Source organism: Melanostigma gelatinosum, assembly GCF_949748355.1.
Source record: "Melanostigma gelatinosum genome assembly, chromosome: 10".
Taxonomy (NCBI): Eukaryota; Metazoa; Chordata; class Actinopteri; order Perciformes; family Zoarcidae; genus Melanostigma; species Melanostigma gelatinosum.
Genome location: NC_136643.1, coordinates 10,040,237 through 10,053,069, shown reverse-complemented (window position 1 = coordinate 10,053,069; position 12,833 = coordinate 10,040,237). Strand labels below are relative to the sequence as shown.

General features: G+C 41.9%; 2 protein-coding genes across 5 annotated transcripts in view; both read right to left on the bottom strand.

The window, feature by feature from the left end:
• Positions 1-2,321: 2,321 nt before the first annotated feature.
• On the bottom strand, positions 2,322-5,103 carry LOC306783175 (uncharacterized protein). Its single transcript, XM_079276717.1, has 2 exons — positions 5,074-5,103; positions 2,322-4,158 (listed from the first exon to the last, which is right to left on the bottom strand). The coding sequence occupies exons 1-2, from the start codon at positions 5,087-5,089 to the stop codon at positions 2,561-2,563; spliced, it is 1,614 nt and encodes a 537-aa protein (XP_079132843.1). The 5' UTR covers positions 5,090-5,103; the 3' UTR covers positions 2,322-2,560.
• Positions 5,104-10,475: 5,372 nt separating this feature from the next.
• Positions 10,476-12,833, bottom strand: part of col18a1a (collagen type XVIII alpha 1 chain a) — an 89,251-nt gene continuing 86,893 nt past the window's right edge. For all 4 annotated transcript variants that reach the window (XM_079277545.1, XM_079277546.1, XM_079277543.1 and 1 more), the window contains 3 exons: positions 12,451-12,648; positions 12,052-12,167; positions 10,476-11,808 (listed from right to left, as the gene is read on the bottom strand). In XM_079277545.1, coding sequence (XP_079133671.1) covers positions 11,595-11,808; positions 12,052-12,167; positions 12,451-12,648 — 528 coding nt within the window. In that variant the 3' untranslated portion in view covers positions 10,476-11,594. The remainder of the gene's footprint in view (positions 11,809-12,051; positions 12,168-12,450; positions 12,649-12,833) is intronic.

Genomic DNA, 12,833 nt, shown 5'->3' with positions numbered 1-12,833 from the left:
TATAGCTGAAGTGATGGGAGAGGAGATCAGACTGGAGATAAATCAAGCACCCTTTGTCGCTATTATGGTGGACGAAATGACTGATGTGAGTTGTACAGTGCAGCTGGCACTGATGGTCCGTTATAGATACCGGCGTCAAGGAAAGGTTTGTCAGATTTTACGATGTTACCGATGTTTGACGATTTGACGATGTTACCGGCAACAACAGAGCTCTTCTCATCCGATTTCTGGAGGACCACGATTGTCTGGATGAAGTCGTGGCTCAGTGTTTTGATGGCGCAGCGGTCATGGCATCTGGACTTAATGGCGTACAGGCTAAAGTTAAAGATAAGGCTCCTCTGGCTTTATTTATACACTGCTATGCCCATCGGCTGAATTTAGTGCTGACTCAAGGGGTCTCAAAGCTGAGAGAATGTTGAATATTTTTTTCACATCTCAACGGCCTCGCTGCATTTTTTTCCAGGTCCCCAAAACGCACACAGCTGTTCGACGACATCTGCCAGCGGCGTCTTCCTCGTGTGGCACCAACACGTGGCAAGATAGCTCCAGACTGGTCAACACAGTCTTTGAAAAGAGAGCTGCCCTGCAGGAGCTTTTTGAACACATTCTGGGGCACCTTGGCGAGTACGACGATGAATCTGTGCGCTGTGCTGACGGATACAAAGCCCACCTGGAGAACTTTGAGTTTTGTTTTTTGCTGTCCACTTTCCATGGGACTTTTGAGTATTCAGATGTGCTGTTTGGAGTACTGCAGAACAGAAAACTGGACCTACAGTTCTGTTTGAAAAGAGTGGATGAGTTTTGTGAAACTATTGAGAGAGAAAAGGGACAGTTTGCTGACATCTTTGAGTCCACTGTGTGTGAAACAGGTGCTCCAAGTGCAAGGAGAGGCCAAGCAGAGGGAAACATTTGTGCACGGTACCAGAACCTCCACAGCGATATCTTGGACAACATTCTTGTCCAGATACGAAATCGGTTCAAAGACCACGAGAAATTAATGTTTCTCTCCCTCCTCAACCCCCAGCAGTTTGAGGCATATCGGAAGAAATTCCCGGATTCGGCCTTCTCCAGCCTAACGCAGAGTCACGGATCTCTTTACTAGTAAATAGTGACTGTAAGTAATAAGACCTTTCTCAGTTTTACATGCAAACTTTATTATATGTTTGACTGATGACAATATGAATTGTACAATATTCTCTACAGAATTTTGAAAGATTATCAAACACACATCTGTGAGTTTGACAAACATTACACAGCATAAATATGGTAATAACTGGGGTTTAAAAGTGCATTCCAATACAATTACAAATTACCTGTAATCAGTAACCCGATCCAATTATCACAATATACAAGTAATGTAAGATGAGTATCTGTAATTTTTTGATTATTTCAATACTAAAGATGTAGTAAAAGAGAAAAAATCATGCTGAAATTTCATGATTGTGTTAATAAAGCAGGAAAAGATAAACAACAACACAGTACAGTGCAAGTCCTGCCTTCCAGCTGGGAAAATGTTATCATTCAAGTACTCAAATTATTTGGCCCACTAGTGTTGCTGGATGTTAACAGCAGCAGCAGTACCCATAGACATTAAATGACGCTGTAACAGGTTCTCTGCTACCCGGTGGGTCTGGGGAGCACAATGACGCCAGCACACGGTTGAATGACTGTTTCAAATGTTCTTTCTTGTCATACACTGACTGGGCTTGGCCGTGTGCTCTCCTGCCTTGCCTCCGAGCACACGCCGCGGGAGTTTTCCGTGATCTCCTGTCCTGTCCGTCTCAGCATAGCACTGTCGCTCGTCCCGAGCTGGCCCTCTCGCCTCCGTCGCTACTGTGTGATTAAATACAGCTGAGAGTGAGACAATCAGGATTAGTTTCAGCTGCGCCTAATTAAGTCCCTTCCCGGCACCCTTCCCCGAACCACTCCCACACTCCGCCCCCTCCACAGCTGAGCCACCGACGCCCGCCACCACAGATGCATATTTGTAGCGCTGTACAAAATGCCTTTTTTCCATGAAAGCCTCGAATGAGGTTTTTCAAAAGAAGCTTTGAATGTCTGTCTATGATGTCATCACCTTGAACAATTGGCAAGATATGTTATATGCAAGATGTAATCTGCAAGATAAGGCTTTTGACCTTTGAACTCTTGGTAGAACAGTTAATCATGACTCAGAAAAAGGTCTGGTCTTAATATCACATGTTTATTACAAGATAAGTTTATCACATGAACACTTACAGCTTTACATAACTTGTGAAAAGAATGCTTTGACTGTTACGTCAGTTGTTATATGATCTTTTAAATGTCAATGATATGCGTACATTTATTACTATGAAATGTTAACTTGCACACTGAATACCTCCTAAGACCATATTCAAAGAGAAATCATGCGTGACTTAGCCTGATAGCAATAGTCTCTAGCTCTACTTACATGATTACAATTAGCTTCATTATCATTCATTCTGATGATTAAAAAAGGCAAATGTAGATTATAGTTCTGTGGATGAAATCATTTTTGTTTCATATATTCCTGTACTCTGTAGTTTAACTGCCTGAAAAATCAAAGTATTGTACAACTATTTCCGACTTCGGTTTGATCCTCAGCTTTCTTTCTGGCCGCTTTTTCATACATTTCCTGCAACTTTTCTCTTTCTTCACTCCGTTCTCTGTCATACATTTCCTTCATTTTATTCTGCATGTTCACCATATTCTTTTCTTGCTCCTCTCTGTCTCTCTGTCTCTCTGCTTCTCTCTCTTTCCTCTCCCTCTCTCTCTCAGCCTTGAGTTGGTCATTCATTTCATTCTCTTTTTCATATTTTTCCTGTAGTTTCCTCTCCAGTTTCTCTTGGTCTTTCAGCATTTGCTCTTCTTTCTCTTTCAGGATGCGTTGTTGCTCCTCTATCTCTTTCCTCTCCCTCTCTCTGTCCTCACCCAACTTCTCCATCGTCTTCTTCATTTCCTCCTCTCTCTCTTTCCTATCCTTCTCTCTGTCCTCACCCAACTTCTCCATCGTCTTCTTCATTTCCTCCTCTATCTCTTTCCTCTCCCTCTCTCTGCCCTCACCCAACTTCTCCATCGTCTTCTTCATTTCCTCCTCTATCTCCTTCCTCTCCCTCTCTCTCTCAGCCTTGAGTTGGTCATTCATTTTCTTCATCTCTTTTTCATATTTTTCTTGTTGTTTCTTCTCCAGTTTCTCTTGGTCTTTCAGCATTTGCTCTTCTTTCTCTTTCAGGATGCGTTGTTGCTCCTCTATCTCTTTCCTATTCTTCTCTCTGTCCTCACCCAACTTCTCCATCGTCTTCTTCATTTCCTTCTCTATCTCTTTCCTCTCCCTCTCTCTGTCCTCACCCAACTTCTCAATCGTCTTCTTCATTTCCTCCTCTATCTCCTTCCTCTCCCTCTCTCTCTCAGCCTTGAGTTGGTCATTCATTTTCTTCATCTCTTTTTCATATTTTTCTTGTAGTTTCTTCTCCAGTTTCTCTTGGTCTTTCCGAATTTGCTCTTCTTTCTCTTTCAGGATGCGTTGCTGCTCCTCTTCGATTTTCCTCTCTGCCTCTTGGAACATCTCGTTGGTGTAGTGGCTTCCTCCGTTCTTCTGGGCAACATTTCTGATCTTCTGGAGCAGCTCAGTGACCTGAGAGCGATCCTTCAGCTTATTATTGAAGACATGGTACTGGCCATTACATCTGTCCACAAGTTCCTGCAGGTCCGGACAATCCTCCAAGAACTCCTCAATAGGTGTGTCAAGAAGGTCACCATGAGTAAAGAGCACCATGCTGTATTTGTCTGCAGCCTCGCCAAAGAGTTCTTGAATTTTCTGCACCGTCTGCTTTTCCTCTTCAGTGTATCTGCCCAGCTTGATGATCACCAGGAACACATGGGGTCCAGGAGAAGCATAAGAGATGCACTGGCTGAGATCTTTAGATGTTTTCTCCATTTTAAACCTGGTGTCAAAGAGGCCCGGGGTGTCGATAACAGCAACATGTTGCCCACCCGCCACAGTGTCGCCCTTGGAACAGTTTACAGTCATAGACTTTCCACCGAACTTTGATTCAAAGCACTGTCGTCCCAGAATGGTGTTTCCAGTGGCACTCTTCCCAATTCCAGTCTTCCCCACCATCACTATCCTCAGCTCCTCATCATTTTTTCTGATGCTTCCTGTGTAGAAGAATGAGTGAAACTGAATAAGACTCTACATCAGGTTGTACACACGTTGTACTCAATGCAACTTGTACAGATATAGGAGAAAAGAAGCATCCATTCTGCTGCTTTTACAGAGCCAATAAAGGAGTTTGTTGGAGCTTCCAATTGACAACATTTGTTGCAGACTTTCATTTGAGACAAATAAATGTTCTCATCTGGCTTTCTCTCCATCATCTAATGTGGCGTCCATATACTGTTCAGTTCACCATTTACAGTTAAAGGCAGCAGGTCTTTTAAAGTGCCCCCTCTGTCAGCTGGAAGTGGAACTGGAAGTTGAAAACCTGACTGCCTATCCAGACTGACACATTTATTTGAGGGTGTCTAAGATTAAAAAAAATAAAAAATCTTGATAAAATAAAAAAGTTAATAATAAATTTGTTTGTCAGTCACATCACTTAATAAATCAAAGAAAACTCTCAACTGAACCTCCCTTCAAAAGGCAATTCAACCTCCCTACCAAATAACAATACAATTACAAACAGAACAAATTAACTTTTGACTCTCATTCTTAACAAAAACTGCATTCATCTGACTGGACTATGGATAAACTTTTTTTTTAAATGTTCTAATGATGAAGAAATTGTTTTTTAAGTATTCCAGAATTTATATCAGGTTAGATTCTTGGTACTAAAGTCATAAAAACGAAATGTATTTATTTGTATTTGTATTTAATCTTTATTTAACCAGGTGAGTGTCATTGAGATTAAAAATCTCTTTTTCAAGGGAGACCCTTCTACCCAGTAAGTCTAATACAGTATTAGTTTATAGATGGTACAGAGGAACATTTCATAAAATTAGATTCAGCGGTGAGCACTGCTATATCAACATACAATAATTTACTTTAAAACATAGATACAGCTTCCGACTTACCTGGGTGTCTGGCCATGTTTGGGTTAAAGAGTGGAGTAAATACTGCAGCTGAAGTTCAGAGTGCGTCTCCTGCAGCTCTGTTAGAACGGCCCTATATATACTGAACAGCACCCACAAATAGAAAGGGAAACCAAAACCAAATTATGGAGGTATCAGTTATGGAAGGATATTTTAAGAGATGGGGTAAAGGTGAGAATATATACTAAATACAATATAGTATAGTATATCATTCGGGCGACCATGGCTCACTGGGATAAGAGGGTTGTCTGGGAACCGGAAGGTTCGATCCTCGACTGGGACGTGTCACGTGTAGAAGTGTACCTGAGCAATACACTGAACCCCCGGCTCCCCGAGCCCCTGTCATTGGCAGCCCACTGCTCCCTCCATACAGGGATGGGTCAAATGCAGAGACAAATTTCCCCCTTAAAGGGATCAATATAGTATAATAAATTTAAAAAATAGTCTTTAATCATTTTGGAGTATACATATCTTGTCTTAACAAAGAAAGCAAGAGACATTAGTTATTCTAGATGAATTAATCAAGATAGTATTACTGTTACCTTAAACAATCTCACAAGCTGTGTCACATAACACATTCAGTTATTAACAGATCTTTAGTTTCGGATACATTTTTAAGAGTACTTTCAAATGTTTAAACCTTGATCCCTTTCCAAAACACATCCATGACCTCAGGTTGAAAATATTGAGAAAAAAAGACAATAATTGAACTCTGCATACAGTAATGACAATAACTTAGTATATCCCAGATAAATATGGAACTTGTGTGGAAAAGTATGTGGTCATTGAGAAGTTGTTCTCAATGACCACATGTCTTAACATGCCAGCTCGCTCCTCCGGGTCCCCAGCACCAAGCTCCGCACCATGGGCGACCGGGCCTTTAGCTCTGCAGCGCCGCGCCGATGGAACAGTCTCCCTGACCACCTAAGGGCAACAAAGACACTGGTCTCTTTTAAGACTGGCCTAAAAACCTTTCTATTCAGGAAAGCCTTTCTGACCTAAATCACTGTCAGTTATTTCTTTTGTGTTTCTGTACATTCACTGGTTTTTATTATAGTTTATTTTTTAACTATGTTTTAACTATGTTTTAACTGTTTTAACTGTGTTTTAACTGTGCTTTTTACTATGTTTTTACTATGTACTGGCTCTGTGGCACTCTGAGATTTTTTTAAATGAAAAGTGCGTTACAAATAAAATGCATTATTATTATTATTTGTCACAGTGTTTCCTATAACTTAACTTTCGCTGTTGTTTGACTTCTGTTTGAATTCAGCCTTTCAAAAAAGGCTTATTCAGTCTGACAATTTGTCCCCTGTTTATCTGACTTCTGTATCAGGCCCTGCTGTACTTTCAGGAAAGTCCCTGCATTACAACAACATCCCTGAGCATTTACAAGAAATGGCAGCACTTCTTTAAAGCAGCACAAAGCTCCCCCTCCCCTTCAGTATTTACAGGAAAGGGCAGCAGTTCTCTTAATAGTGCAGGGCTGCAAGAAAGTGCGAGCCAAGTTTATTTTAATATGACATACTCAAATACAATTCAAAGTGCCTTTCAAAATGTATTAACCACATTAACCAGAAAGTGCATCAATAGAAATGAAAATAAATTAGTTAAAATTTGGAAAAAGAGACTTACAAGACTAAATTTTTAGGTTCTTAAGTGCTTGAATACTTAAGGTTTCGTTGATTCAACATATTCACACAGTGGACATATGGCTCTGATATCGTGCTCAGGGTGGGAAGGAATCGCCCTGAAACTAGTCAAACTGCTGTATAACTATGGCAAAGTGGAGCAAACAACTGTTGAGATAATGTGCATATCATACTTTGTTAAACTATTCCTTGTTGTTATGCCGGTTCACACCGGTCGCGTTGATTTTTTGACGCGCGTCGAGATTACATACAAAGTCTATGCACAGACGCGATGAGACTGGCGCGCCGCGATTTTGCGATGGCGCGGCGCGTTGGACGCGTTATTGCAGTGCGGTGGACGCGTTGGACGCGTTGGACGCCGCAAAATCGCCAACGCGCGAGTTGAAATTTTTCAACTTCAGCGACATAATCGCGTGACGCTGTGGCGCGATAGCTTATCAGCGTTGAGTTGCTCCCCCTGTCATCACTGGCTTTCTGCCGTTGTTGAATCAGGAAATAAATCCTGTAGCCGTCTGTGTTCACCCAGAGCGCTACGATACCTCATATCAACAGAGACTGGACCAAACTATGCGTATACATGTGTGTGTGTAAACCATACGATACAAACAATGAATAGACGCTGCCGTATTTACGTCTACGTGACGTTATTGAGTGCTGGTGGAGCTGCTAGGATGTTAGCATAGCCTAGCACCGATCCATCAGAGCTCCATTGAGAAGACAAGTAGCCTACAAATCGGCATCATTACGTCTTTATTTCGGAGTCCCTTTTTGTCGGAGAAGACAAGTACAAATCGGCATCATTACGTAGTTATTTCGGAGTCCCTTTTTGTCGGTTTATTGCCGTTGAATCACAGCCAAATCAGTTTATTTTGTGTTCCTACAGCTGTAGTAAACAGCGACCGGTGGCTTGCTAGACACAGTGAATACAGCTCGATACAATCCACGGAGCTCCTCTGAACAATATTATGAACCAGACATGACGGCGTTTGGCATTCCGATGTTTGAGGGACTTCCACAACACGTACAGAGCAGCAATTGTCCTTATTCCTTTCACAGTTGACAGCGGAAATAAATGGCGGCCATGTGAACGGCTTCCAGGACGTTAAACCACGCCCCCTCTCCGGCGCTACGAGATTTTGCGGCGTTTGGTGTGAACACGACCGGCGGCGTGTTGGACGCGATTGTGCAGTGCGTTGGACGCTTTTTTGCAGTGCGTCAAAAAATCAACGCGACCGGTGTGAACGCAGCATTAGACCTCCGAACCATCTGTGTGGAAAGAGCTCTATCCATTCAGCTGAATTATTATTGTTATTATTACTAGTGACAAATCTAGCGACTTTTTCTGGTGTTATAAGAGACTTTGCTGGTGTTTTGACTGTGGTGAACGAGCAGCGGGAGCTGCCGTGAGCCCCTCCGGCTGCCAAAAAGCACACACAGACGTGTACTCTCACAGCTGCAGTCAGAGAAGAGACGAGACGCACTCTCGGCGTATTCATATATCTGGACTATGCAGTTAGTGTATTTATAGGTATTGAGCTTGTTAGGCTGGCCCGCAGCGGCCGGACTTTGGAAGTAGGAGGAGGACACAGAGAGTACGTGTGCCCAACCAGGTGTTTATTTCACCAACAAAAACAACACACAAATACATGCATAACTTTTCCAGGGACCACAGGCAGCATGTGGTCCTGGCAGCGACCGACTAGATGTAATCATGGCAGCCTTATATAGCCTGTCACTAACGAGGACCTCCACATCACTGCAAGATAGGCGACTCCGCCCCTCACTCTACCACACAATCCCCTAATCTACAACAATACATTAAAATAGATGCCTAACATTCTAAAGGTCAATTCTCTATCTGATCTCTATTGTGGTAAAACTTCACCATAGAGATCATCTCTAGCCCGAACAGAGGATTCAATTTTCCTACCACCCCTCTAGTAATTCCCACATGGTACATTCCCGGAACTATAAAATGGTGGGCTTGTACCCTGGGGACTCTTTTAGGATGAACACCCTGGAGAGGAAACACAGCAGAGGTAAGTAAGAACATGCATGTTATTTGACAAGAGTATTCATATATTCAATCATTTAAGTTACAGATAAGCAAACTAATAATATGTTTGTCTACAGGCCCGACCTTCAATAATTACTCCTGAGACCATATCAGAACCTTACAATAAACATTCAACTCAGTGTGTGAGTCTCTTATTGTCTTGAACAGTCCACAAATGTGTGCAATGGAGAGGGTCTTTGTCACAGAGCTTCATTTTTACACGAAACAAATAATAACCGTAGCTGTGTTTCAGCTGCAGGACAGCAGTGAAGGCCCAGGTATGAAATGCACGGCCCGCCACTGGTGACGAGAGATAGCACAAGTAAGAAAAAGAAATAGATTAGGAAATGAATGTCAGAAAGACACAAGAAAGAAACGGGGAACAACAAGACGGATACAAAAGTTTAAATTAAAGTGTTTAAGTGATCATCTTTGAAGATTCATGTGTTTTCAAGTGGACTCATTTTCCCCCTCGGTGTTGACAGACGAATAAATCCGTCAGTAACAAGAACTAAGTACGGTATATGTGTATTTCCTGGAGGGAATGATAGGAGCGTTACTACTGTCTTAATTTGTCTAGCGTGACCTTTTCATGACATGGTTAATAATTCCCTCTGATGTGAATAATATTTGAATGGCCCGTGCTCTTTACTGTGTGGTGGAATGCGTGTTTTGCTCGATTCATTTTGACCATATGCATTGTCCGTTAATGACGCAGCATCCCGCTATGCGCATATTCATGTATCTGCACTCTGCAGTTAGTGTATTTGTAGGTGTTGAGCTTCATTTTTACACAAAACAAATAACCCGTAGCTGTGGCGTGACAATGATACTTTTCCACAGTAGTTTCCCCACTTACTTCTCTTCATATTCCTCGGTCGGGTCAAGAGGTGGTTCAACTTTAGTAGGACAGCACTGAAGGCCCAGGTATAAAACACACGGCCCACCAGTGCTATACAACCACCTGAATGTAAGAATCTCTCTTCTGGTGGGCATACCATTTTAAAGTAACTTCAAAATTAGGCCAACTCTGAATAATTCAAATGAATCTTCATCAAATATTATCTTGAAACGCCTCCTTTAACTTTAAAGACGAGATTTAAGGGGATTTCATGAGCTATTGCCAATGACTGGTGACCCAATTCAGTTCTCTATTAAAATCCACTTACTAGACCTACAGCAGATGTTAATTTCCTTTTTTTATGTCAATCTTGACATGTTCTAATTAGTTCACAATGACACATACATGTTTACTTAACTCCTAATCAGGATACATTGAAAAATTGTACATGCACTCCTGGCAGTACTTTTTTGTTTTTGTTTTAACACGCCCACAACATTGAGTTACCATTATGGTTGCTGTTGTATCATCTATGTTGTCATGGTTAAATTGAATGAAGTTGCATTTGTAGATTAACAGTGATGCTGTATGACCAAGGCGTGTTGAGTGCCTCTCTTTACCATGGACACACTGATTTCTGGTGGACTCAATGCCACCAGCAGCAGCTCATTGAAGAGGACATGAAACTGCTAGTCAGGGCTGCTGAGTGAAACCTATCAAGGCCACAGAGCCATCAGAGCTCCTCGTGGGATGGGGCCATTTGTTTCAGCAAATGAAAGTAATTCAACACGCTGTCAGGCTACATGAACACGACATCACATTATTGATGTAGTTGAAGAAGATTTTTATTCAGTGCCTGGGCGAAACAGTACAGCACAAATAGTTATAAAAATGGATATCCACAGGTTCAGTCAAGATATCAGTAGCATTAAGGCCGGGTTAGTCTCTGAAATTCATACAAGGCTACTGCAAGAGCTTCTCTCTCCTTGACATACTGTTATATCCGGCCCTAACGCCCGTGACAGCAATCCCTCCAACAAAGATTAGCAGCAAACTAATCATCTCCAGCTTACGCACTGATAGGTTTTCATGAAGTGGTAAAGGGAAAAAATAATCATTTTAGATTCATAAGGCTCAATTTTAGCTGGGATGAATCTTGCCCGGTGGATGCAGGATTATTTATTACAGTGGTGTCTGTGTCCAACAAGGTCATTCAAATTATGCTTATAGCTTATTGTGTAAAGCAGTCCTGGTTGTGTAGAAAGGCACAGTTTCTGATCAGAAGCTCTTTTGTAAAGAATGAAATGTTCTAAGTTGTGTAGAATATAAATGAGGGTATTAAGCATTTGTTTTTAATTTTCCAAATCATTTTTTTCCTTACATAACTTCATTTAAAATAAATATCTATTATCTTCCTTAAAATAGTCTTTAAACGTTTGCTGTTTCCCCGTCGTTACCCACAATTTTAAAATGAAATTGGAAAAAAAAGATCAATACTTATACTCAATACTCGATACTTATCAATACTTACTTATAAAAATAAAAAATAACAGGATGGATATAGCATTTTTATAAACAGTTCAAAAGCTAAAACAATGATAACGTCAACAAAAAAAAATCACAAACATGTAATATACAGAATGAAAACAAAAAATGGATACAATTTGAGAACACATTTAGCTTCTCCGCTCTCGTTCCGCACCTGGGAGAAAATATGTGTCAATGCCCCCGAGAAAAAGGACCAACACCCCTCTGTTCGCCCCATCTCTTTGGCGTTTATGGAGGGGAGGAGCAGACAATGCAAAGGGTCTCTGCCAGGCAAAGAGCCACAGGGCCAGTTCATTGGACGCCACATGGTCACCAGGCATGTTCTCGGGAAATTTAAAACGGTGTTTAACCAGGGCCCAGAAGAAAACCAAAAAATGAAAAAAATATATTGGAGGATGGACGGGATTTATTTTTTGGAGTGTGATGTGAAGGCGTTCTCGATGCAGAGGACGACGTAGGAGCCGGAGCAGCTGCTGGAGGTTTGCTGCAGGAGGTGGCCGCTCTGTAGAGATGATGCCAGACCGGTCACAGCGTGGTCGCCCGCCCGCCATGTTTCGCAGTAGTGGTCTGTTTGCCGGTGGCCTTTGTTGCTTGATCCATGCCAGACCATTTTCTCCGGCCTGGAGGAAAGCAAAAACAAGCACATGTGTCAGAATATAGCGATATATATATATATATCTATACACTAGATACATATACAGTATTCAGTTTGTGCCCGTGGATGGAAAATCAACAAAGTATACAAAATGTAACAGCAAAGGAAACAAATGCTGCTACTACTACACTAACAGCGACATGTAAGTGCATGGGATGCTGTATTCAAATGGACGACAACTGAACAATTGACATGAACAAAGACTCACCATGCGCTGTCTCTGACGATGTCTCTACCGTCAAAGGAGTAGATTGGTACATTCTCCCTCATTTTGCTCACGTCGTCCCCAAAGAGAGACTCCCAACTGCTGAACAACACTTGGTCCTGCAAGGAGAATATAATGCCTTATATTTCATTTCTCCCAGTCGTCATAAAGCAGCAAGATAAATAAAAAAAACTGTTAAAACACAGTCGAAGACCACAACGGTTAATACAGAATCCTATTTCCTTTCAAGAAACCTTTAAATATAAGGTGTCCAGAGCTACAGTTGGACTGTAGACTCAAAATCTCTCTATATCTGAGAGGGTCAGCCGATGCAGACACCCAGTGTTGTATAAACAGGAACCCTTTAGCAATGTTGCCACTTCCCCATCAGGAGTAGCTGACCTTGAGGTTGACGATGGGGGCGCTGTCCCTGTCCGACCTGCGGACGATGGTGTAGAGGTCTTGAAGCTTGGAGGACAGGAAAGCTCTGAAGGTCCCCTTCAGGCCCACAGCGCGGGCCTGCTGGAAGCACAGGAAGTCTGCCCCGCGGATTCCTCGCATGTTACCAGTTTGAGGGGCGTTCAAGGCGATGATATGTAGCTGGTGAGGAAGACACGGGTTTCTGTTCAAAAGAGTTGCCTCTGCAGGACCTGCTCTTGGTACACATCGGTTTAGGATACTTTTTTTGACATACCTCGTTTAGCACATTGTTAAAAACATTTTTTCAGATAAAATATTGCATATTTTATTTATATGCCATTGTGAAAAGCTCGAGCACTTAATAG